The 27,205-nt window shown below is 49.1% G+C and overlaps 1 protein-coding gene across 1 annotated transcript in view; it reads left to right on the forward strand.

Moving 5' to 3' along the window:
* The first annotated feature begins 8,329 nt into the window (after positions 1 to 8,329).
* Positions 8,330 to 27,205, forward strand: part of LOC131664253 (E3 ubiquitin-protein ligase Rnf220-like) — a 36,584-nt gene continuing 17,708 nt past the window's right edge. Inside the window, exon 1 of the mRNA XM_058935205.1 lies at positions 8,330 to 8,487. Coding sequence (XP_058791188.1) covers positions 8,406 to 8,487 — 82 coding nt within the window. The 5' untranslated portion in view covers positions 8,330 to 8,405. The remainder of the gene's footprint in view (positions 8,488 to 27,205) is intronic.

The raw sequence follows: 27,205 nt of genomic DNA on the forward strand, positions 1-27,205 counted from the left end.
GGTAATTTTCAAGACTCTTAAATGACCCTACGCCCGAACATTTAGTGTGACGGCTACTCTGATGGAATTGTAAGTGCGAGGCGCGCGGGCGGAACCCAAAGCTCTTTCTCGCTCTTCTCTTTGTATACCCCTTCAGTAGTTAAAGTCTCGCGTATGCTCAGACCTATGGGACCCTTCACTTCTCTTCTTCTCAAAGCTGCCTGGCGTCTCGCTCGACTTGATCCACCTATTGCTTTGCGAGCCGATCCTTTAGACGAGACATCGACCTCCTCGGCGAAACTAATCGAACGACCGTTTGTCACGGGCGTAGCGCGTAGACGATAACTCAAAGAATCAGAATTCACTTGGTCTGTCCTCTCTCTCTCGTCCCCCTCGTCGCGCCTCGCCCTCCCGCCCCCCTAGTATCAATTATCGCATCTGAGATTTGCATTCGCCCGTTATAGCAAGCAGCCAGCCGCGCGCACCTACCAAATTATCGCGTCATCAATCGTCACCCTCGGTACCGCTCGAGCCGGCAAAGCCAGGCTTCCTAAACGCTCTGGATTCGTCAACGTCGCCGCAGCTTGGACCGCGTCGTCGAGCTCTTTTTTTCGTTGCTCCGAGAGATCTTAAGCACCTCCATTCAATCGCTGTCGCTGATGAAGCTTTTTCTTTTGCTTTTTTTGTTTTTTTCTTGTTTGCTTTTCGTTCACCGGCAGCCGCGCTTCCCCATACCAAATAAAGTCAACTCGCCGGCGTCGCGCGCATTGTCCGCGGCGTTTCGCGCGTGCGCGCAGAAAGTGCCCTTGTCGGCTGCCCCCTTTGTTTTCTCGCGCATTTGACAATTATTCGGTAATTTATCAAAGCGTCCGTGCAACACAATGGACCCTTCTCCTCGTATATACGGCCTTCTCGGCCGCTGCCGCCACTGCCGCCGCCACCGCCAACTTGCCGAACACGCTGTCCTCCGAAATATTCATCTTGGCGTCGCCGCTGCCGCCGCCTTGGGGTACATAAGTTTCTCCGCGCGCCTTCTCGTACCTGTGCGCCGCGCAACAGCAACATTCCTCGGCTCAGTTTAATGCGCAATTTTTCGTGTCTTCAGTTCTTTCTTCTCTCCCGCTCTTCTCTCCCCGTGCCCCTCTCGCGGCGCGTCGAGAGGGGAAAATTCCTGCGGGCGCTGAAAAATAACGCTGCTTAAGCGGAACCGAACTTGACGCTATATCGCACAGAGACGTTTGAAGCTGCCAATTTGAATAATTCCAAGAGACGACTCTTATCCGTTGAAATTTTCCGCTTGCGAGCTACGTATGAATTTTTCGTGCGCAAATTAAGGAAAAAACTTGATCGAGCACAATATATGACCTGCACATGCGCTCTGGGCTCACCTATTCGTGCGTGTTAATCCGATAACATTTCAAGCTCGCCAGCGCAATGATTGTAGAATCAAAGCAGCAGAGTGTATATGAATTGAATGGAGCGTATAATGAAGCCACAGGGAATACGACCGAAATAAAAAAAAAATAAATAAAAAGAAAACAACAATCAAACAAACAATATGTAATATTCGTATTTTTTCGTTGAAAATCTCTCCGGAGAAAAAAAAAGTATCCATCGGAATGAATAATTCAGCAAATCCGTACGTCGTATAAAATCAATTCGGTAGTAGAGCACATCTTAGTCGACATCACTGCAATCACTATGCATGCTTCGCTCTCCGCGAGGTATAAAGGCGGCGCATGGCGTATGGGACAATGGCGATGGCAATAGGCCGATAATAAAAAATTAAGAATACGAAGTAAATAAGCGTCGCGGAGAGGGACAGCGGGCAAAGGTATTCGGAGAGAAGAGTCGGTTGCCGAGGGAAGAGAGTCCAAGCGAAACTATCTCATTGTGTGTTAATACGCCCGCTCGCGCTCCAGTCACCTGAATAAAGCGTCACGCGTGCTGTCCCCCTCCCTCCACCTCTCTCCTCTCTCTCTCTCTCTCTCTCTCTCTCTCTCTATCTCTCTCCTCTCTCTCCTCTCTCTCCTCTCTCTCCTCTCTCTTCTCTCTCTCTCTCTCTCTCCCTCTCTCTCTCTCTCTCTCTCTCTCTCTCTCTCTCTCTCTCTCTCTCTCTCTCCCTTATCACGCGTCCGCAGTCCAAATAAATTTCGCGGCTTTTGCGCGCGCGCGCGTAAAACCGGTTGAGGAGCTTGTAATGCGGATCGATGCGCGCGCAAAAGCCGGCGTTTTATAATCGAGCGCTGCGCCGCAGCCGCCGAGACCCTTTTCGCGCCGCGGCATTAGCCGCGCGGCTGACGTTCTCGCGCTGAGGATTGCCGAGGCCCGCGCGCGCTCGTCGATTCCATTTATCGCCTTGCCACTCGAGACTTCGCCGGGACTTTTTCTCGACAAGAAGTGAGCGGCACTGATTATCATCGTAAAATTTTGATTACGCGGGGATTACATCGATGTTAAAACCTTCGGCCTCGGCTTCGCTTTCGCGCAGTGTGCCGCGGCGCGAGCGAGCTCCGCGGTCCAGTGCAGCTCTTTGCACGTCGCGTCCTTGCCGGTCGAAAACGATCATCGTGCAAAGTTTCGAATATCGAAGCCAAAATTCAATGGCGAGGAGTGCGGTACATCCGTCAATCGCGCTCTCGAAAGCTACGCGAACAGTCGGTCAGCGGCACTGAACTTGTTATCGGTGCAAAGTGAATAATCCGTGGGAGGCGCGCGAGGAGCGTGAAACGATTGGCAGTCCCGTGGCGGCGCTGTGAAAGAATTAATAACCGCGCGGCGCGCAAAAGCAGCGCAACCGATTAATCAGCCTTTGACAAACGATGCGCTACCGAGCGAGACACTTTTACAAGACGATCGCGTCGCCGTATTAAAAAGGCATCTCATCCCCTTGGAGCGAGAGTGGAAAGACAAGTTTTGTGTGTGTGTTGTGTGTGTGTGTGTGTGTGTGTGTGTGTGTGTGTGTGTGTGTGTGTGTGTGTGTGTGTGTGTGTGTGTGTGTGTGTGTGTGTGTGTGTGTGTGTGTTTTGTAAGCCCAGGCCGTAAATTGCGCGAAAATTCGAGCGGCAATTTTCGACAGCTTAAGCGTACTGCACACATATACACGTTCATATTGGATCGCATGGTATTTTCTCCGCATGAAATAATGCACGAGAGAAGAAGCTACATGGCCCCCCCCCCCCTGCACACCGCGCATAACCTTTTCTTCCTCCGCAGAACGGCTCTTCCTCTTTATCTATTATCCCCTCGGAAATGACAGGTTTTTTCTGCGCTGTGCCACCGCTGCCGCTTACAAATCGCGAGAAACTGCTTCAATCGCAGGAATTCACTTGCACCCGACGACGTCCCCGAGCACGGCACGTGTACACGCGCCTAAGGGCGCGGGGATTAACTGCGCCGCCTGGAAATTTATCGCTCGCAAAAATCTTCGTCAAAAGCCTTAAGCAGAGTGTTTTAATTTGACGCGGCTCCTTAACGACGCGAGAGAGAGAAGCCAAAAATGCGGGCGAAGCTTCGCCAGATAAATCTTGGATTAGCGTCCTCCCTTGTCGGTAGAGAAAGAGAGAGCAAAGACACGGGGGCTTAACAAAGTCTTACAAGCGGCGACAACTACCCGCGCGAAGCTGCTTTATCACGGCACAATCCTATCGCTTCCTTTTCTTTTTCGCTTATGTCGCCGTCGCTTTACTCGCTAGTCGATTGTTCATATCGCGCAAAATGTCGAATTTCGCGTCGAGGGCTTCTCGTCATTGATACCGTGCTGCAATGAGTGCTCACTGTTGTGTGCTCTTTTTACGTCCTGAAAGTCAAGCTAATTTAATTATACATTCAATATCGTTTGAATGTTCTCTCTGAGTAGAGGGAATCGAATTAACTTTCATTTAAATCACATTGAGCGTGCTTATAAAATCATCGCGTGGGAACGTCCTTGCGTATGAATACTTTTTTCATTCCCAACTTGTCGAGAGTACGCGCTAAATTTATATTCGCACACTGAGAGAATTGACATTATAAAAATTGCCATGATCCAAAGTAAAAGTCCCTATCTAACGGAAGCAAATTTACCAGAATCCAAAGTAATCATATTGTAAACAGAGTGTAGGAAATCAGCTAGTTAAATTTTACTACGTATATAGCAAATGTCACTAGTTTAGAAAACTAAATTCACACGTGACATTTGATTTCAATTATTGTGGAAGCTCACATAGATCCACATATTGCACGCGTCTTATCCACTTATTAGTTTGTAAGTCAACCTCGTACCCGTAGTTCGCTTCTTAGCCGCTTGACTGCACGCATTTTTTCATGCATGATTGAGACTGATATTTACTTATATAGTAACCAAACGTTCATTCTACCACTTACGAGAACAAAGCCGCCATCTACGCGTGGCCTCTGCAAATTATTAAATTAACAATGTGCAAGCGCTGGGAACTTAGGTCCGACCACAGTAATTTTTGCTAGGTTCACTGTAAAAATGATTCTTCTCATAATCCTTTTTTTCGCAAATATTATAACTTGATACTATTGAATGTTGTCATATAAAAATAATCTTGGCCACGCTAGAAATTAATAAAAAATTAATCAGTTTTGTAAAGACTGAAGTATTTTCCACGATTATTATGTTTCACAGCAAAATCTACTACAACTCTTTAGCATAGCAATTCTCTCAGTGTAGCACGTGTGTCTGAAAGTTGACATTAAACGATGACGCCAAGCAGTTCTATCGTCAATTGTTTACGCTGGCAAAATCGAGCGTCGACATTTTGCATTAAAAGGCACGTTGAGGCTTTCCACGTTGAGGAATTGCCGCGAAGAGGAGGGCGGGGGGCGGAGGAAAGAAGCGCCCTCGAGAGAAATATTTGTTGGAGTGTATAAACGGGCTGTATCTGCTCGAGTAGCGCGGCGGCAACTCGAGCAATATCACTTTGCCGCGCACTCGAGAAAGCTCTAATTTCCGCGAGCGGGGGAAAGATTTTGCACGCCTCCGCGCAACCTCGAGCACTCCGCTCGTCTCGGCTAACGAACGCTCATCGCCCGCGTCGCAGTTTGAAAAAGGAAAAAAAAGAAAGACATCTCGTCGCGAGTGACAGTCGCAAGAGAGAGAGAGAGAGAGAGAGAGAGAGAGGAGTGGATCGATTACACACGGCAGTACGGCATCAAAGACGAGTTTTTCCGACGGCGAGCGGGGCAATTTGAATATCGTGGCGCGAGCACGCAGGATTACAGCCGAGCGTAAGGCAGCGCGAAGCTTATCGAGGCTTTGCGACGGTAATCTCCCCGGAATAATTGGCCGGCGCGCTCGCGAGACGGCGAATTCCGAGCGGCGGAATTCTCTCACGCTCGCTTTCGCGGACAATGAAGACATTGACGGCGAGCGAGCCGACGGAGAAGCCCCGGCCGGACGCGAAACCGCACTGCTGCTGGCGCGCGACAATATCGGCCGAGAGACACGCTTTTTCAGCTGCCTATCGCTCCAAAACGGAGTCATGTGTGTGTGTGTGTGTGCGCGCGCGCGCGCGCTCGCAGCGCGTGTGTATGAAATATCAATCTGCCTAACGAAACATGAACGCCCTGAGAATCTTCGCGAGCACTTCGCTCGCTCTTCTTCGTTTTATTTTTTCCTCCTTTTTTTCCCTCCGCGAAGCTAAGTGGGTCTTCGTTCGCTAGCGAATCTTCAGCCCGCTGTCCTAGATTCATCTTTCCACTTTGACGCGCTCACGGTGTCAATATAGTTCTAATGTATCGTTTCAGTTTTCCTACGATGCTTAATGATGCTAAAACGATGTTGCTGGCGTGCGATCACAGTACCGGCAAACACTTGACTTCGAAGCGAAGTAATTCGAATGATCGTTGAATTGGCTGCATGGAAAATTTCCAAAAATGTTAGCAGACACTTTAGAGGAGTGAGAATTATTATTAGGAAAATTTGCAATTGAGAACACTCGTGATAACGGCCACCTGAACGGCAAAGCCGATCATTCAAGTGATATCAATGATCATCTGCGCCTGATTGAATGTTGATCGGCGAATAAAATATTCCACGTATTCACCGTCGACACGCGAAAATTTCGGTGCACGCCCAGTCGCAGCTTGAAAATCAAACAGCCGCAGCGGCGGGAGAGCCCAGCGCGCGAACGGCGCAATGAAAGAAATTACGGGGACGCGAATGGCACACGGGCGCAATAGCCGGCACGCATAGAAGCGCTCGGCGCGAGGCAACGGCGAACCGCAATTGGCAGGCCGCGGGCGCGCGACGATTCTTCGCCGAGGCTAAACGCGCTCGGGCGCGCTGATGACGATGGCCTCGTTTCCGGCAATCGGCTGCCAAATCGATTAGCGTAATACACAATCTCGCTCTCCCACGCGCCGCGCACTTGTTTCGCACGGCGCGTGGAATAACACTCGGCCGTTTGCCGCTCGCCGCGGAGCGAAGCCGAGGGAAGTGGCTCGTGTGTCCTTCGCTCAACTCGGATGTCGCCGTGCACGCATTCTTCTCAGGTGCAACCCAACGCACCGGCAAAAAATCATTTTCGAATTGAGTTCCTCTTTCTCTCTCTCGCGCGCGCGCGCGATAAATAAAATATGAGGACATAAACCCCTTTTCTCGTCAGAGAGACAATGTCGGCAATGAATCTTCGTGTCTCTCCGCGCGCGCGCGCGCGCGCGCGCACCTGTAAGATCTCAATCTGGAACGCGAGGAATTGAATAATGCATGGAAAAAATGAGACTGCTTTCGGCAGGCCGACGCTGGTTCGCAGCGAGAGAGCCGCGCTGCGGCAATTAACGCCCACTCCCCCGTGTAATTTTGGAAAATCACGTCGCCGCTAATTAGCGTGAAGTGCTGCGGGCGCGTGACAGCGGCTGCCGGCATTAGAGCGCGCGTTGACAAAGTCACGAGCGCCGACCCTCCGCTGCTGCTGCTGCTGCTGCTGCTGCTGTTGGTGCTGCCCAGCCGGGCGTCAATCAGCGCCGGCTTCGTTATTTCGTGATGCGACGCTACTTGCCTCCGATATCGACGCGTCTACTTCGCGTTCGCTTTCTCGCGCCGGCTATATATGCCATTTCCGGCATTGGGCGATTGCGCTTTTTCATCGGCGTCGACGGGCGCTCGTCGTCGATTATTTAGGGGCTAACGTCGAGCCACCGCACTGCATTCAATTTTCCGTACCGCCGCGCGCTCGCCGCTCTAAATATCATGCGGCGGCGTCGACGTGCACGGGCGAGCGCAAAAATCCGTCCATCAATGCAAATGTTATCGCGAGGCATCTCACCCGGTATACATTATCCGCGCGCGTCTCTCCTTCTCCCTTCTTGCTTTCGAGGGCTGAAGGGTCTCTGCAGCGGAGGAAAAAAAAAAACAGAAAAAAATCCGAGCGCGCGCGGCACAAAAGAAACCGACGGCTGAGACGCGCGATCGGACAAAAAGAGGAGGAGCAGGTCTTTCTCGTCCGGCACGTGCGTGGAGCGCTGAAAAGCAATAAAGTCAGCGAGAGAGAAAAGTCAGTGTGCGCGATCTGCGTATCTCGCAGGCCAGATCATAATAATGCCGATAAGCGTGCTTTAGTCACGTGACACACATTTGATCCCTGTAATCCTTGCTCCTCTCTCTCTCTCTCTCTCTCTCTCTCTCTCTCTCTCTCTCTCTCTCTCTCTCTCTCTCTCTCTCTCTCGCTCTCTTGTATTCATGTCCTTTCTCTCTCCTTTCTCTCGATCTCTTTTAATCCCTGCCTGGAGCATCTCTTTTCAACGAGATTAGAATTAATAACTTCGACAATATCAACTTCGTTCCTTCTTTCCGTCTGTCTGCAATGCGTGTGTTTTTCTCGTTAATTGGGATATCGATTTGTCCTCATCTCTACCTTTCTCTCATCACATCGTTTATGTACGCGCGCGTCTTTTTGTTAACATTTCTCAGGTAAACGCTGTCCTTTCGCGGAAGAGTTGCCATTGTCGATCTTTTTTTTGGTCCTGATAAAAGTGTTGTAAGAGTGCACACGCTATTGCTATTGTTCAGAATCAACTGATAACAAGTATTAGGATAAATTAAAAATGTAACATTTCTGCATATCAGCAATGTGTATTGTCGATATCTTGCTATAAACATTACACTGAAAATCAACACTATAGCAGTCTTTGATAAATCTCACACAAATACACAAGATCCATAAAAGTGTAATCATACAATTAATGTGTTTGAAATTGTTTCAGTAGCAGATAATAAATATAAAAGACATGGTCAACTCTTCCTTGCGTATGTAGACACTTGTTCGTAAATAACTGAAACCAATTAGCTGATGATACACATAATGCAACTAAGACAATGGACTGACGAGCCTAATGTTTTGTTTGTATGTACGGGTGGATTTTTAGTGGGGAACGTGTTCGGTGGCCGATGCGGCGCGGAGGCGTTGGGTCTTGGCCTGATGTCTCTGAACCCGGCCTACAGGTTCGCACTGCCCCCAGGGCTTGCCGCCAAGACCACCCGCTGCCTTGCCTTCGACCAAGGTAGGCCACTAAGTCAACAAATCGCCATGCACCTTTTGTTGTATTTCTCACTGCACACGCCTGCACCAATTAACCAAGCAGCGCTATAATCTTTGCCATTTTTCTTTAAACATTCACCCCCCCCTTATCTGCACATATAAGCTTAGATTGTCCTTCTTTTCTCCTTGCTTTCATTACCGATTGCGACCTAACCAGCATGCTTATCTCGATGTCCTTTCTTTTAATTGCGATTTTATCCGCGAAACTTAGCGCTGAACCACAAGAAATATTAATCTTGGTAAGTGCTGCGGATAATGGGATATTATTTTTCCTCTACACACTGTCCTCTCCGCGACTCTTATCATTTAGGATTCACGGGGTTATAATCTCGTCCTTTTTTCTTTCTCCTTCGCAATTTAACGCCAAAATAATCTTCCATTAGCTAAAACTTGGCCAAATCTCTTAGAGGGGTTTTGTCATTACCACATTAGATTGTATTGCGTTTCTCAAGGACTCTTAAAGTTTTGCCACTGCACAAATTTAGATAAAGGACTTGCAGTCATCGACATTCATCAAGACGTGATAGCGCGCGGATCAACGATGTTCCTTCGGCATCACGCACGAAAAGAATATTTTTCGCCGTGCAAAAATTGCACGCTTTATTGACGTTCTGCATTTTCGTCGACCGTGAGGCTTTGATATTTGCGAAATGTATCCGTGACAAATATTTGTATGCCGTGCCTGTAAAATTACTCGATTCAAATTATAAAGCTTTTCCCATCAAAGCAACTTGTTCAATCCAATATAGATCTCGGTCCTCCATCAAAAATTTCCGCGCGACATTATATGAGAATTTACAGGACAAACACGCACATTCGCATTAGCAAATAGACATATAAAATCATCGAGAGCGAAAAAAAAAACGAATTTTAAAAATCACTCGGATGATTTTTAAAAGGCAATTAAAAAGCCATCCCGTTTAGATAAAACACGGTTATGAAACGGAACGAAACGGGAGCACTCAGAGTTCGACCCTTTTATTACAGCACTCTTGACAGTAATAATTCCGACATCGCGAAAGTATAACACGCGCGCTTGGCAATAAAGCACTGCGCACCGACGAATGTGGCGCGAAAACAGATTGAATTTGACTGCATTTACATGGGCATAGCACTCGATGTGCTTTCTCTCTCTCTCCCTCCCTCTCTCTCTCTCTCTCTCTCTCTCTCTCGGTTTAACGGTTCATTACAAAGACACATTTGTTACTTTGTCGTTGGCATCCATATATGCTTTTTTTTCCATTTTTCGTTCACCAGGGACAAGACAAATATTTTTTGTTGTTGCGTTGCTATGATTGCAGCTGCGTGGCGTGTAGATTGGCCGCTTGAAAGTATTGCGGGCGGATAGCTTGCCATTTTTTGATGATTAATGGCCGAACTTTCAACATTGACACACAAATCGCTGGTGAAAAAAAAAAGAAAAAATTTTGATTACTTGCGGATATTCGATGGGTATCAACCTTATCCCATGTTTCGTAAATAGTTATTAATGGGTGTGCATCAATGAATGAGTAGCTTTTTATTTGTAACAAACGTTTCTTTTGTACTTCACAAAAGAAAGCAATTCGCTTTAAGAATGAAGTCGAAATACTAAAAATTCGTTATGAATGTATCACTTGAAAGTACGTTTCAAAGTAGAAACAGATTTTGAAATTCGCATAATTTGCCCATTTATACCCCTACAATTCTTATTATCCATTTTAATCAATCTGTATAAAATGAATAAGTTATTATTTACTGTTAAATATTTCATGAAACGTTGTCTCCGATTGATCGGATATTATTTATTATAATCAAACTGACCGGCCGTCAAGCAATAAAATAGAGCGTGAAAAAAGCACACAAAGTATATCGAAATCAATCTGTCTCATAAACAAGATACTCTGGGCCGTGAAAACGACAAGCTGCACATCGCGCGCAAAGAAAAAAAATGAATCGCGCGCCAGTAAATTGAATTTTCATGTATGCGCTAATCAATAACTCGCTCGATACAGATCACAACGTCGACAACTCAATAGCTGCACAACTTAGCTCGCAATTATATTGTTTCCGGGCGACACTGTCGATCCAACCATCCGAAAAAAAAAGAGAGAGAGAGCAGCGGCGTCGAGCGAAACGCGTGGATTTGTTTATACGCGGTATAGGAGAGTGAGGGCGAGAGAGAGAGAGAGTCTCTATGACAGTCGTCGAAAACATATTTCAATATCCGCTCCACTTTGTTCCGTGCGCGCGATTCCAATATTCATTCGGGCGCTCGCTTTGCTCTCCTCGCTTCGCTTTTTTTTTTTTTTTTTTTTTCGAAACTCGCGCTGGGAATTTGGTCAAAAGCGCATACGCGCACGCGAGCCATACGGATAGTAGTAACGCCAGCAATCGCGTATTTATATAGTCGCACTGCGGATTCGCACAAAAGCACCTGCAGATTATACCTATCCCGCACGAAAACTCTTCTCCCTCTCTCTCTCGATATGTCCTCCCTTTTCATTCGTCTCTTGCGTGTGTTTGTATATACTTTGCCGAGATTTTTTTTATTTTGCACCGCTGCTGCTCGTTTTTTTTTGTTCGGTTTTGTGCCGTGTACATACGGTCATTCCGTTTTTCCCGAAATTATTTCACTCGGGCTCAATCTCTTTAGCCATCTCACCGTGAACACGTCTTTCATCGATTTTATTATTCAAAGAAAAGGCGCGTAAACAGCGATAGCGTTGCTTTCTTTTTGATTTATCCCTAAATCTCACACGGTCTTTTAGAAAACAGAAGTTGATGAATTCTTTGTTGGTGCGACGAAGCCGCTTTAAATGTTGAAATTTTGAGAAGGATGTGTCGCGCGGGAATTCAATCAAAGTCGTTTTCTAGGTATCCTTGTTTGTTATGTTAATATTGATTGTGCATCCACAATCGAGATATATCCCATTGCATCGTCAATTTTTCATTTTCATTCTCTCACTTGTCAGCGACGTTGTCTGTTCGCCGAGATGCATCGATAAAGCAGTAAATTATTGCTTTTATTAATTTCGCGTATGAATGTCATTGCTTGTTTCAATCTACTTTCGACTTTTGTGGATCTTTCTACAGAACTGCCGTTAGAAATAACATATCGCGGTTACACATCGGTATTTAATTAGCGCAGCTTCTCAGTTGATTTCGCATCGGCTATTCTTACTCTCGCATCCGTGAAACAAAAGCAGAGGCGCAAGACGGTGCGCGTCTAAGAGCGCTTCGGGGAAACCGTTTGTGAAACGAGAGAGACGCGCGCGTTTCGCAGCCAAATGAGCTCGTGAAAGCGCGATATACATTTAGCTAATCGTACGCAACAAAATTTTCGGCGTAAAATTTGTGCGCGGCGCGCGCGAAATAATGGGCTCGTAGCCGCAGCCGCGCGAAAGATTTTGCGCCTATAACGACAGCCATTTCGCTCGCTTCAACGATCGCCGTTAAAGGACGGAACGTCAGCGTAACGTCCTGCTTGCGCTCGTCTTTCGGCTTGCAAATAAAGTTCATCTGCGGAAAGAGAGAAGGAAAAATTTCTCCTTTCGTTCGATTCTCGATGAATAAGAAGCGCTCACCAGGGCCTTTGAAGTTTAATCCAATTTTCGCAAAGTTGATCTTGCTAACGAGCGAGTTGAGCTCGGTTCTTTTATCCATTTTTTTTCTTTTTTTTTTCGAGCCTTCGCTCTGTACACACCGACGCGGGCGAGAGGCGAGCGCGCGCGAAATTTGATTGCGGCCGGTAGTTAAGCCGTTTTACACGTCTCTAATTGCCTCGTAAGTCGTGCCCGCGCCTTTTCATTATGACGGCGACTCGTCAAACTCGAACGTAAGATTTATCGCTACTGCGGCGGAGACGTTTTTCCGAAAGCGGAGGCGAGAGCGGAGGCGAAAGAAAGTGCGAGAGAGAAAGAGACGAACTATTTAATTAAATGTATAACGCTCTGTCGACGGCTGCTCCTCCTCGCGACTGCCGACCCCCCCCCCCCTTGTGTCTCTTGGGAATATTTAATTAGTTTTTCCACGAGTTGCCTGAGAAAGTTGCGTCTGTCGGGTAGCGCGGTTATAAATGTTAATTGCAGATGAAGTGGTAATAAGAAGCCGGCGTCGCTTTGCCCGCTTGATACCGCTCCTCGAGCTCTCCTTCCTGCAATGACCGCCGCGACCGTATTTCTTTTTATGCCCACGGCGCGGTGGCGTCGCTGCCGGTTATCGCGGAATGACGCTCTTAACGCCCGCGCGCCATCGCCCCAAAGCTGATTTTTCTCCTTGGCACCTGAATATCAATTACTCGCCGTGAAAACGACCGGCCGAGATTGATTCTTCAAAGCGCGCTCGCGCGGCTCCACACAAATTTTCCGAAGAGAAATAACGAGGCGAATAGTTTGTCCGAGAGCTCGGTAGATTGCTCCCTCAAAGAGGAACAGGATGGATACAGAGGACAGGGGGCTGCTGCGAATAGAAAAGAAAAAAAAAAGAAAAATCAGTGACAGATCCTTTTCCGTCACGGAGGGTCCCTCTCGGTCGCGCGCGAGAGTCAGAGCGGAATTTAATTAAGTGAAATTATTGTCGCCTCGGCTGCGAAGAAAAAGAAGAAGAGCCTCGGCGCGAGTGTGCGCCTTCGGCTTTAAACACTGTAATGATCTCATTGCTCCGACAAAAACACGCGCGGCGGCGGCTAATGTGCAAACTCCCCTGGAAAGAAATGGAAAATAATAGTTTGCCACCTGTTAATTGACCATCTGGAGTGACAGCTATCTGCTGCCGGGGATCATGCTTTAATTAAGAAATCCACACGAAGAACTTTTTTTCTCCTCCGTCTTGGCGCAGCCCTCGAGGAATTTCCTTGTAAAGTCGGTGCAATCACGCGTAACGCGCTCGAGCTTGCTGCTCAACCTCCCCCCGCCCCCTCCCTTCGAAATAATAACTGCGGGCTCAGGCAGGCCCAGCGTCAAACGTGACGTTGTCTCCTATCCGCGCGGCACGCGCGCGCGCGAGTCGTCGTGGCAGACGCGTAACGGGAAAAAATTTCGTTAGAGCTCCGACGAGATAAACGACTCGTGCGCGCGCGCGCGGGCTATCGGTTCCCTCGCCCCTCGCAGCAGGGCGGCTCGGGGATTTGCGTGTGTTCCCATAATCACGCGTGGAGGGCTGTTATTACCTATTTGTCGCGCGCCCGTACGGGTGTGGAAGCCCTCCGGCCGGCGCCCACCCCACCCCCCCCGTCGGAGATAAGCGAGAAAGCTTTAAATTTTCGGCGATTTTCTTTAAAATCTGTGCGGCGCGCGCGCGACCCGAGATAGCGCTGACGGATCGCCTTGCTTGTTTCGAGGATTCGTGTTTCCTTCTTTTTCCCCGTCGGCCGTGCCGACGCGCATTTGCATGCCGGCGCTGCGGCGGTGGTGCGCTCGCTCGATCGATCGACAGCCGGGCCTGGCTCGCCGATAATAAACAGGATTTAATAAGCGCCCACTGCGAGCAAGGAAAAAGCGAGCGCGTCTAATTCGGCATAACTCTCTCTCTCTCTCAGATATTACGAGTGTCGCGCGCGCGGGCGCGCGTGTGTGTGGGAGAGGCAGCAATATGGAAGATCATACGTCATACGAAGGAATTCGCGCGCAGGCCGCAGATTGAATTCCGGGGGGAAACGAATGGCCGAGCGTAAACCGCGGCAGCGCGCTCCGCTGATGCCGGCGCCCGGCTTGCGATACGCGCGCGTTAATCGATTTGCAGAGCTCGCGCCGGCAGATGCTTATTTCAAGTGGCACGCCCGTGGCTGCGGATCTATTAACGCCTGGCGAGCTCGGCGGCGTCCATTGGTCGCGCGGCTTTTAAGAATTCGCCCGCGCGCTGCCTACACTGAACCGAGCATCAATCACTCGCTATTTTAATATCGGAGAGAGTCCGTACACAATGGCATTCCCTTGTACATGCGCGGGGGCTACCGAATGGCGTATACGTACGCCACGGGCGCCTCGAGTCAGCGCTTTCTTTCATTATTATTGTTATTTCTCTTTTTTCTCGGTGAATTCCTCCTAATTCGTTCGCGCTTTTCTTCTCGTGTCACGCGGAACGCGGGAGCGGCCAGGGCGAAAACTGTCGCCCATTTTTCATCGGGCTTCACTTGTTATGAGAGTTTTCGGTCGTGATTTTTGCCTGACGCGTGTCCTGCCTGTGTATACACGTTTATGGTCTGCGCTTCGCGCGACCCGCAGATAAATACTCGTTAGGCAAAACGTCAGCGCCAATTGCCACGACGACTTCGTCAGAGAAGGTATAATTTTCGAAAATTAAAAAAATTAACCGTACGATGAAATAAACAAAGAGCAAACGACATGCTCGTCAGCACTGACAAATATCATAACGATTCCTCCCCCCACCCTCGTATCGCCGATAAAACGCGAATAAATAACAGATAAGCAGTTTCAATTCCGCAGCCGACGGCTTTCTCGACAATCTCCCTGAGCAGTTTTCTCGAAAAAAAAAAAAAAAAAGAAAAAGGAGGGAGGACGCACGGTTTTAAACGCTGACTCGCGCGTACCTGCGAAACTCATCTCTCTCCATCGGCACGGGGGAGAAAAACTTCGTCAAGTGTGTGAAGCCTCTCTCTCGGCTGGTATAACACGTAAACACGCAAGCGAGAGAGCCCTCGAGATGCGCGTCTCTCTCTCTCTCTCTCTCCAACCCTCGAGGCGATGGATGGTGTATCTGCCGACAAATACGAATTCTCGAGGGCGCTAAGCTGCTGTTCTCTTTGCATATTTCCAGAGGATCTCTTGCGCGAAACAGCAGCGGCAGCTCTCCATTATCGTTCTCGGTCGAATGCTGAATGATTTACGGCACGGATCAGCTCACCGGATTATCAGTAGCGCAGCTGCGAATTTTTCCGCATTCATTTCTTTTTTTTTCTTTTTTTTTTGTTAGCTTCGTTCTCGTCGTCGTCATCAAAGCGCCGCTAATAATTTATACGAACGACATGCTGCAAAAGCCGATGGATCAACAACGCGTGGCGAGTTTTTTTAATCGATCGCTAGATTGTCGTCGTCGTCGTCAATGATGACGATCTCGTTGACAGTGTACTTTTTTTTTTGTTTTTTTTTTTTTCGACTGCAGTCAAATTACTATACGACAGCTCAGAATTACACCGCGCGGCTGACGGTTTATTTATTTTTTTTTCTTTGTCCGCCCCGTGACAGCGCGATAATTCGCGGGAACACACGTATACTTTTCTAAAGTATTAATCGCATCAATCAACAGCGAAACAGAGAGAGAGAGAGAGAGAGAGAGAGAGAGAGAGAGAGAGAGATACGACGGTATGCATCCGCGTTTTATTTGGCATCGAAGTAAACGTGCTCGGCCCGATATACGCGCGCTTGCTTTGTTAATCACTAACACCGCGTGGGCATGGGTGCTATCGCCAGTTTCGGTATTCCCACTGATTGACCTGTCCTACCTTCCCGTCCTTACACGCACCGATGATGTTTTCACGGAATACACTCGTCTGCGCACTGCAGTTGTTCGCTTCCTTCTCGGACGGTTATGCATGCAGACGTCGGTTTACCATTGCAAAGCGGTGTCTTCGTTTTTTCCTACGGCGCGGGGCTGCTCGTAATCAGATAGCTCGGCTCTCTCTCTCTCTCTCTCTCTCTCTCTCTCTCTCTCTCTCTCGGCGTTTCGTTAATTACTAATAATATTCAGACGGCTCTCTGGAAAAATATACGGCGGCAGCTCCCTGAAAATTTCCATAGACAAACAGAGGGCTCGCGCGCGCGCGAAAAATGAATAAAATTATGCGCCGGAAAATTGTGCAGGGCGTCAGTTTCGCGGCGGTAGACGAAGGGTGTCTTTGAAAAAAGAAGAGAGCGGCAGCAAGGTCTTTGAGCGTACAACAGGGCACAGAGAGAGAGAGAGAGAGAGAGAGAGAGAGAGAGAGAGAGAGAGAGAGAGAGATGATACGCCAGAAGTTTAAATGGCTTGTCCGTATGGCGCCACATCTTCCGAGCAGTTTGGGCGTATGCCACGGCGATTTGTCCAATGTGTGTTGAACGCATTTTTTGCTCTGTCTCTCTCTTTCATCCTTACCTGCGAGCATGTTCAGTTTGTGCGGTTTACCGAGAGAGAGAGAGAGAGAGAGAGAGAGAGAGAGCTCAAAGGGTCGAGTATGAAGCTAGAGGGTTGGCCCGAGACTGATACGTCATTATTCATAAAGCCGACCGGCTGTTACCCCCTGTGCAACTTGCGGTAGAGGCAGCTTTAGTCTGTAATGAACGATTTGGAAATCAAAGTGCTTAATCTTGTATGTGCATGCGCTCTGCTCGCTCGCTCGCTCGCTCGCTCGCTCTCTTTTTAATCCGCCACAGATTTATCGTGCATTTTTATTGCTTATTTGCAAATTCTATATGCTTCGAAAAATGAAACGAAAAACCTAAGCTTCCGAAGGAAAAAAATAGCGAGTGGCGCGCGCAGGCGGTAAAGTTTTTATTAGATCGCGATGAGATTGATGAAACAAGTTTTCTCGAAAAAAAAAAGAGAAAATAAAAAGAAAGAAAAGATAAAAGGAGGTGCGACGACACAAAACAGCGAGCTAATTTGGAAAAGTCCCTCGCGTCGCGGCAGAGCCGAGAGAAGGGAGAAAGCTTTGATAGTTAATAGCAGTTGAGTAAAGAAAATCAACTGCGAAACTGTCAAAACTCCTCTAATCTCCGGCCATTAGTGCACTTTTACTCCGGGGCAAGAGAAGCAGCCGCTCGGCAAGGGAGGCTTATCATTCCAGCGACTCGTGTCGATTTGCCGCATCTGCGACTGCCGCGTCGGGGCGTATGGACCTATTCCCGTAGCGATTTCATAATCCTGCAAAGTTTTGGCTTACGTACGAATGACACGGCGGAAAAACAAAAAGCCGCTCACGCCGCAGCTGTTGGCCGTCCAATCTTTCGTCGATTATATCCTATCGGTCAAGAGCGTTTTTGCCGCAAGCTCATTTACGAGGCTCCCCGAGCGGCTCTCGCGGGCGAGTTCATATGGAAAAGCGGCGGGCGCACGTGCGTGATCGATGAACGCGCCGATCGGTCCGATTTCGCGAATGTGGGCTTGCAACGCGGAGCCGCTCGCCGTCGCTCGTCGAGGTTACGCGTCGCGATCGGCCGCCGCCCCGGGCCCTTTTCGCTGCGACGACGAGACGGAGCTCCCTGGAAATGCTCCTTCCCGAACTTAATCTTAGCCACGGGTCTCTACCGCTATATCCGGATCGCTCACAGACCATCGAGAACCGTTCAAGTGCACTCGGGCAACGGTCAAGCCTGACGCAGGACACCGGCGGAGGGGATGGCTTCGGACTTGCGCGATAAATTTTCCTTAGGGTCACTTAGCCTTGCGCGCCGGCTCTCGCTCGCTGCTCCGGCTGCTGCGGTTACTTAATTACGGCGCACGACAAAACCCGACCGACCGCCGAAACAACGTTAACTCCTAATCCCATTTGTATCCGATCGATTCGCCTTACACACCTAATTGTCTTCCCTTTTAAAACATTGTTGCTCTTTCTGTCGCGTTTGCCCTCCGACAGATGCGTGCAAGAGGAATGAGCTTCGTCGCGCGTGAAAGGTGGAAGCCGGGGGGGAGGGGGCGGGGGCAAACACGATATAAGGGGCTGCTGGGTTTTTCCTCGTCTTGCCCGTCTTGCCCGACGAGGAAAAGGCGCCCGCGGGCGCCTCGCTCGCAGCGAGGTTGGCTTTAAAAATACGCAATCTCGCGAGGCCGTCATGCCGAAGAATTGAAATGGCGCGCGCGATGGATGCAGCTCTCGCCGCCGTAATTTTAATTCGCACGGAGAGAGCGAGCGAGCAGAGGAAGAAAAGACGGAAAAAAGGAAGACACTTTGGATGCAAACTAAGGCGATCGGTTATTGAATCGTTAAGCCGTGTTCGGTCGGGAGAGCAAGAGAGAGAGAGAGAGAGAGAGAGAGAGAGAGAGGCGTAGGCGGGACATCCGTCAGAAGATTGTGCGCCCCTTGACACCGCGCGCGCCAAACAATATTTCGCGCCAAGTTAAAATGTGTCAAGCCGCTGATCCCTCTGACATTTGAATATCCTCGCGCGCGAGGAAGCCTGCCTTGCAATATTTATAAAGCTCCCGCGCCTCGCGTCGATGCGTAGACGGTCAGAGTTGAAGCCGAGTTTCCTTCTTTTCTTCCGCGTCTCGAGAGTCGTAAAGTCGAGCGCCTAAATAGCGCGGATGGGCGATGCGTTTTAACGACTCCGAGAGACATCGACGATGAAAAGAAACGGCGAGGGGGATTACTCGCATGAATACGGATACAAAGTGTTGCGCGCCCGTATAAGAACCGGATTTCTAGCTTGTCTTCGCTCTCGCTCTGTCTTTAGTACCCACTTCGAACCCGCCCCATCATTTCTCTCTCTCTCTCTCTCTCTCTCTCTCTCACGCGCGCGCATTACTTTGAACGACCAAACATTTTCGACGACGATACGCGCTGCAACCGCGAGAGATTGCCTTACTTTATTTACTCGCTCGCGGACAACCAATTTATAGCGACTCGACCTTCTGATGCCGAGCCGTGAATTTTTAATGACCTCCTTTACAAGCCGAGAGAGCTTTCGACTATAAATTTGCGGATTTTCGGCGCGCACGAGCTTTCCGCCTTTACGATTGCCAATCAGCGCAAATCGCGAAAACTGCAGTGATATACTTTGGAGGTTACCTCGAGAAGCTATCTCAATTTATGGCTTTCTTATTCTGCCACCACTCCATTAAAAGTCACGATTCCCCGCGAGACTTTGTAAGCTTTTCTTGCGGACCAGTGTACAAGAACAAGACAATTAGCAATCAATCGAAAGACATTACAGCTTCGATGGTCCGATACAATTCCCAGAGTCGACTCGTTATAGGACGAGTTGCACGGAACCAGGTACACCGAGAGACCGTTCACGTCTGCGTATTTTTTTCTGCTCGTTTATTGAAAAAAAAAAAATATATATATATATCCGACAACAACGTCGTCGTGTGGCAATAAATACGGCTCACCAGGGATAATTCAGAAATACGGTCTCGCGATAAATATAAAAAAAAACAGCAACAACGACCGACAAAAATAATGAAAGAAATGATTTGTTATCAGAGTTTGGTAGCTCGCGAAAGTTTTGGTCGTACGGAAAATTAACACGCGGAGATGGTCGGCGTTGTACTTGTCGAGCGTGCTGACGTACCCGTAATTTATCCCGTTATGCTAATCGGGGACGATTTGTCTAAATTAAAAGGCGCTCGCGGTCAAGTCCGGCGCTAATCCCTCTCTCACTCGGTGCTCGACGACAAGGCAAAGCGAACGCGCGCACCCGTACGCACACGCGCAAACGCGCGCGCACACAGACAAAGACGATCGAGTCCCTCGAGGGGGTTAGAGAAGTGAGGAGAATGACGTGTTATCTTGCCCGCCACCGTTATAGCGGCGCGGCGCTAAATCCCCGCAGATGATGAGACTTTGGTTTATTGTTGGTCAGCAAATCCTCGCACGCGCGAGATGAGTTTCCTCCTGCGGCAGCGCGCGCGCGAGCGGCTCTTTGAATAATCGACGAAAATCCGGCTGTCTTGGGCGGCCTGGCCGCGACTCGAATGAAAAAGTAGCCGCGCCGACACAAAGACAGAAAGCCCGCGCGGCGCTACGGGGGCGCCTCGTCTCGCCTCGCCTCGCGCGCAATCGGACGCGCGCTTTTTGTGGCTTTGCGATTCATTTGAATTTTCGCGCCGACGGCGGCGGGGAGGGGGCCGCTGCGCCCAGCTTTCCCGGGCTTGTCTGACGAGCTATTGATGACAGGATCGCGTCAACACCAGCTGAGCCAATTACACGCGGCTAAATCCCGCGCGGTGCTGCCGATGTTGACGCGCCTCTATATCCGCAGCCTGTCACCTTGTTCCCTTCTCTCGTCTCCTTCTTTCTTTCCAGCCTCCGATTTATCTTAATGACGCCGGGCTGTCCGTGTCGTCGGCGATCGACTGAAGCGCAATAATCGTATCTGTATCTCGGCGCTCTCTAATTGCCGCCATATTTTCGCGCGCGCGATTCGGCTATCGCGACGAGAGGTGTGCCATGAAACTTTATCGGGCCGAGCGACGCCGCGATTTCGGACTTGCCGGTGGCTCGCGTCGTCGCCGCTGCTACAGTGCATATTTTACGGGCGTCGCCGTCGGCGCGTTAGTTTCCTCCCGCTAAATTTGACGCAAAGCTGGCCGCGCTTGAATCTGCCCAACCGGTTCGCGCGCGCGCACGCAAAGGGCGCTTCTTAGGTGCGACGCGTTCGTGACGTCAACGCCTCTTTCTCCGAGGTAAATAAATAAAACACCCTCGTACTGAAAGGCGAGCGGAGAGAAGGCGATTTCGACCGATCAATCGGCCGAAGGAAAGGAAAAGAAGAAAAGAAAAAAAGAAAGATAAAGGCTAGCGCAGACGCGCGTTGGAGTGGATAGCGGAGGAAAACGCTTGGTCGAGAACGGAGCGGGGAGGAAGAAGGAAACCGCAGATCTCGGAAATAACGCATGCGAATGGCGCTGCTCTACCCCATATCATCGCGCGGGCGCGTGTGTGGGTGTGTGGAGAGCATTGTCTGCGAGCCATTTGTCCGCGAGGCGAGCATGCGGGAAATATAACAAACTGCCGGGGAATAACAAACGTTGCTCGGGCGCTCCGCGCGCACATTGAAACGCCGTAGGATCGCGTATCTCATGCGCGAGAATTACCCTATTGTCGAACAGAAGCTTGTCCCTTGAATATTTTCTCTCTCTCTCTCTCTCTCTCTCTCTCTCTTTCTCTCTTTCTCTCTCCTTTTGTTTTTCCGGGGAAAGAATGGACGAACCACCGCCACCTTCCTTCGGACACATGCTCAATTTGCTCGGTAGGATCAAGAAAGAGACCCCAGCTGAAATCGACGTATCAGTATACTTTGAGCCCTCTATTGCGCTACTTTTTTCTTTTTTCTCTGCCGTTTGACAAGTGGGCGCGGCGTGAGGGGTGGTAGGATCAACCTCACGCGAGTGCTCGTGCAGTCGTTTAACGAATGCCAATATGCCTACGAGCGACGTATCGCCTTATATATTAGCAAAGTTTTTCTCTCTTTCTCGCTTTATGAATCGTGGGGTGCGTAATACGGTTAACGAAGTCCACGGGCGTGTATACATGTGTGCGCAAGCGTTTTGTTTGTCTTGTGCCATCTGTTTCCCTGATCGCAGCTTATCTCTCTCGTCGAGTTATTACTTCTCTCTCTCTCTCTCTCTCTAGAGTTTGTCGTCGCTCGTTTACCTAATGTCGTGATTGCCGCGCCCGCATATGCGCGCCGCGCGCACGATTGATGCTCTCAACACACCGAGCTTATGACTACGGAAGAAACAAAAAAAAAAGTGGAAATGAAATTCCGCGCTGCGGCGAGCAAGCGAAGCAGTGATACTGCACACCTCTCTAATCTCCTTTGTTGATTTGGCCCCGAAACAGGGTTCTCCGGTATTTTTTATTGGCCACCGCAGCTTTTCTGATCGGCGTGCCTTCTTTTTATTATTCTTCGGGTCATCGCCTATATCTTCGTTTCATTTTTATGCGGGCAGGTTATTAACGACCGTATCAAAAGCTTAATTTAATGGCATTGCTCGTTCTTTTCCTTTTTTTCTTCTTTGCGGACGAGGCGACATGTGTCTTGACGAATCGCTGCGGATATATTTGTCATCCTAGCGGCTTTGCGGCCGAATAGTCGCAGGAGAAAAAAAACGTATGCTGGAGCAATCTGCTTATGAAGATTACCAGCGCGCACAATGCCAGAGGCAGCGATAAAAGGAGAACCCAAGTGTGATAGCTCAATAATCATTTCCATGTATTCCTGGTCATCTGTTCTACCCTAATTCGAGAGCATTTACACCCTCCTCGTAAAAGGAAAAAAAGAGAATTACTCGTCGTCGTATCGCCGCAAAAAACAAGTCCGTAACATAATTGCGCCCGATGAGAATGAGACGCGTTCTGTCGAGGGGAGTGCATTTGATTTCCAGCATGAAAGACGATCCAGTTGTCTTTGCTACTGCGCTCTGTACTGTTGCGGGACAGCCTGCATCTCCGGCGACCGCAGAACGCGGAGAGGCACTCGCGAAAATGGAGCTTGAATGACGGCGCGCGAAGAGGCGTGGATGACGGAAGAGTATCAAGAGGAAACGAGCGTAACGCGCCGGGCAGGCACAGATATCGGATCGGCGTCGCGCGCCTAAGCCTCCTTAAGTCCGTAACTCTGGGCGTGATTTGTGCGCGAAGCGAGTACAGTAGCGGCAGTAGTCCTCCTCCACCTCCTCATTCTGCCGCGGGCATACAGAGAGAGAGAGAGAGAGAGAGAGTGGCACCTCCACCGGCAATTAACGAGTCCCCCTCGAGCGGCTAATCCCGCTAATCCCTTGACTGATGCACGCGCCACCAGCCCGTATATATCGCTTGCCGCTTGCCCGCCGAGCGATGATAGCGACCGCGCGCTCGACCGATCAAATTTTTTTTTTTTTTTGCCCGCTTTCTTTGCGCAATACAGGTGGCGAACGCGCCCGATCAAATACCGCGCCGCTCGCTCTCCGCCCACGCCGGAACAATATTTAGCTTTATTCGCCGAGCGATTTTCAGCTCGCCCAGCCTTAATAAACTCATATCCGAGCCTCGGTCCACGGCATGTTTGTTCTCGTCTGTTTGCGTTCTGACTTTTTTTTTACGGAGCTGCTGCCGCGTAGTTTGTTATTGATTTTACGACGCTCGGTGTGTAAGAGTCGCTCACGGATGAATACCTTGTAACGAGCTTTGAGGTTTTCAATGGGTTATTGGATTGCAGCATTTTCTCAAGATTTCGCCCCTTTTCTTCAATTTATGCAGGGAGATATTCATTGCAATTTTATTACCGCTTTCGATTAACGTCGATTCGATGACAAAAGCAATTTTTTGAACAATCATTTTCGAAAGCCTAATTTTTGAAAATCGAGCTTCCATTGCTCGTCGCTTTTTTCAAACTCGCTGACCACATTAAAGGCATGATAATAAAATGAAATTATCCATGGCGCCATTTTGAGCGATTCGTAGCAATCAGTAATGTCGCTAAAAATACTCATGATTTTCTAATAAAATTGTTTTGCCAATTAAGCTTTATTGTCTGTCATTTATTAGCAAATGTGTATGCTATCTTATTTTTAATCGAAAGCTGTTGTTATTTCAAAAGACGAGAAAGAGGATAAAATAAATGTCGCATGAAATCCCGAATGAGAAAAACACTCTTTTCCAAAGAAACAAACATTTCGTTAGCGTGAAGACGGAGAAAAGTTTTTTCTTTTATTATAATTTTCAATGAAAACAATATTATTATTGCTAAATCGTGATCGATGAAAAATAGATCTAGAAGAGTGCAAATTATTTGAAATCGTAATATTTCGAAGTTTCGTTCCGTAAGAGTAAAATCTTCGACTTGCGAAAGCTCGTTGGAAGTTAGTTCAGAAAAATTCTCAAGCTCTTTGAAAATTCTTCGTGTTTTTCGATTAAGCGATGCCCCGGTTGACGTCCCGTAGAGACGAGGCTGTTTTCATTTTTGAATCGAAAGTCGCGATGAGTGACAACTTAACTTGCTCTTTTCAACAAATAAGATCCTTTGACTGGCATGGCCTCGTAAAACCATTCAGTGTCCGGGCGATTCTTCGAAAGGAAATTTCCCGATTTCCCAGCCCGCGCTCGCGCGACCTATTTCCAAAGCGGATAATCCTAAGAATAGAAGAAGAAGAATTAGGCATATAAAACTTCTCGAACGCACGGCGAATTCCCAAGTTAGCTTCCACAATCGACGTCAATCCTAGGAGTGTATACCCCTTTGACAGCTTTCGCCCGTCGCTCCTCTTGATTTACACATCCAGCGCCAGAATTAGCTTCTGCGCCATAAAATCACTTAGCTCCATTCGTAACTTTAATGATGATAAAAGTCCGATGGTTTCGGTTACACAACTGCGTATACATACACATCAGCTTGTATCGCACCAAAGGGGAAAGAATCGTACACGTACGCAAGTACACGCTGACAGTCAGCGCGAGGGAGATGGTGCGGGGCGGGGCGGGTGGGGGGGGGGGGGCGATGCCACAGCGCGTGCTAACAATGTGTATACCGCAGAGTCGCGTTGCGACACGTCGCGCTCGAAATGACGCACGTTATGACCGACCACTATACCCTTCAACCCTCTCACTCACTCTCGTACTCTCACTCACTCGTGCGCTCGCCTCGCTTTGCACTGTCGCTTTGAGTTTCGTAATTCTCTTGCTTTTTTTCCCCCCCTCGTCCGCGCGCGTGCGTTCGCTGATGTTTCGCGATTTTCTTTGTAATTTTAAATCGGAATTCGCCTGCCAACGCCCGCACGACTGCGCGCTCGGCTTCGTGCACGCCAATTTTACAGCTTTCCCTCCTGCCTACCCCCATTTTTTTTCTTTTTTTTTTGTAACTTTGATGCGCCAAATTCATATTTCCGAGTTTCGCGTCGAAACGAAAAGTCCCTCGTACGTATCGAAAATGACGCTAAATGAAATGCGGCGTCGCGCGATAGCCGAACGCTGTGCTCGTGGATGTAATTAAAAGAAATAACGAAGCAGCAAGGCGGAATGATAAACCGTTGAAGGAAGAAATATACGGGGGGAAATTGGCAGGACGAGAGCGCTTGCGAGAGAAAAAAATGTGTCGTGTGGCGCGCGTTAACACGGGGCCCTGTAATAGCCCGCATCGCCGAAGAAATCAATAAAAAGGATGTATAGGATCTCATATAAATTTTTACGCGAGATATATAGTTTGGGACGGTGCCGAAAGCCCGCTCGCTCGCGACGTCCCCACGTAGGAATTATTGTACGCGACACGCAGGGGTGAGCGGAGCTGCTACCCTGGCCGCTCGCTTTTCGACACTATGACCGAGTAAATTTATCGAAATTACCCGTGTTATTAGAAAATTAATGGATCATCGGCGGCGGCGGCGGCGATGATGCGCGGCGTAGATCCCGAGGCCCAAGTAGAGGAGGGGACAACGCCAGTACAAATAGTCGGTACATGATAAATCAAAGTTTGCCCATTGTGCGACTGTCCCCTGCGTACACGCGCACAGTTGTACCTACATAGGTGTGTATGCACAGCAGATCGCGCGTCGATCGCTGCAGCCAATTGCCCGAACGGGGCTGGGCTACGCGCGTAACAGCCCGCGAGCCAGAAACAACCGAAAGAAATACACGACGGCGCCAATTTGTGAGAGACGCGTGTTTTGACAGTGCGAGGGGACTCGTCGTTCTTCTGGCGTGAACAGGGCATCGTCGACGACAGCTCTCGACACTTCTCTCTCTCTCTCTCTCTCTCTCTCTCTCTCTCTCTCTCTCTCTCTCTCTCTCTCTCTCTCTCTCTCTCTCTCTCTCTCTCTCTCGTGTCTAATGCGCTTTTTGCGAGCGACGCGCAAGACAAACAGACCGAAACAGAGAGACAGAGAGACAGAGAGAGTTTTGTTTGTATGTCGAGCGATACGCGTGTGCCGCTGCTGCTGTTGATATTGGCAGCTAATTATAACGCTTTACATATTGCGCATGTATATGGCCGGCCGTTGATTCAACGTTATTTGCGCAAAAACCTCGAACCTCTCGCTCGTGCGAGTTCATAATCGCGGGATATCAAAGCTCGCCACCGATTTTCATTAAAAGTCCGGGCACTGCGTCGACGTCTCTCGCTCAATTATTACTTTCGCCAGGAGCGCGGCGCTTCGCGCTCGTGCGATCGCACTCAATTTTTACGAAAGCCTTTCAGCGTCATCATTAGCGTGAATACTCATCGCGAATTCACAAAGGTGGCTTAATGCAGTCAAAGACGAGAGACGAGAACAAGATCGGAGGAATCAATTAGCCTCCGCGGTCGAGTGGCTTTGGGCAGCATCACACGCTCCGATGAAATAAAAGAAAATGTAAATAAAGCGGCGTGCCGGCGGCGATGGCTATTAAGACGTTTTGGCGCGCGAGATAAAAGGAAGCTTTCGGCGCGCTGCGTGAAAAAGAAAAAAAAAAAAAGAAGAAGGAAGGGGAGCGCGCGCTCGCTCTCCTCGAGCGGCCATTAAGATGAAAAATGACACGCGATTTCCAGTGCTCCGCTTCCCTGCCTCCCTCCTCGCTATATTGCTGATTTTTCAAATCTGTTAAACACTTCGACTCGACCGCAACTTTACTGTTTTCTTGATCCCCCCCCCCCCCCTGCTCTGTGTTGTTCGTGTTTCTCCCCCCGCGCATATGTTTCGTTCTTTATCCGCTTTTGTGTGTGTAAAAGAGAAAGAGAGAGAGAGAGAGATAGAAAGGGATATAAGGTGCGCCCCGGAAGATTCATGCCAAGAAGAGGAGGTGGAGAAAGGCGTATGGGCGGATATAACACTTTTCCCATTGCCTGTCGACGGAACACGCGCTTGATAAGTGGCCGCGAGCGCGAGCAACGCGTTCGGATAGCCGTTACGATTGATTCCTCTTCCTTTTGCACTCGCACCGAGGATGAGTTCTGCTGGCGCGTAGGAGTGGGTTACGCGTGAAATTGTGAAATTGTTGCACGGGCGCTCGCGTACACGCGCGAGGCATCACGATACAAGCCAACGAGCTCGTTCCCGCGCGAATTCGTTTAATTAGTCGGTGCCGTCGCTGT

The sequence above is a fragment of the Phymastichus coffea genome, unplaced genomic scaffold (genome assembly GCF_024137745.1).
Source record: "Phymastichus coffea isolate CEN01 unplaced genomic scaffold, Cenicafe_Pcof_1.1 PCOF00043, whole genome shotgun sequence".
Taxonomy (NCBI): Eukaryota; Metazoa; Arthropoda; class Insecta; order Hymenoptera; family Eulophidae; genus Phymastichus; species Phymastichus coffea.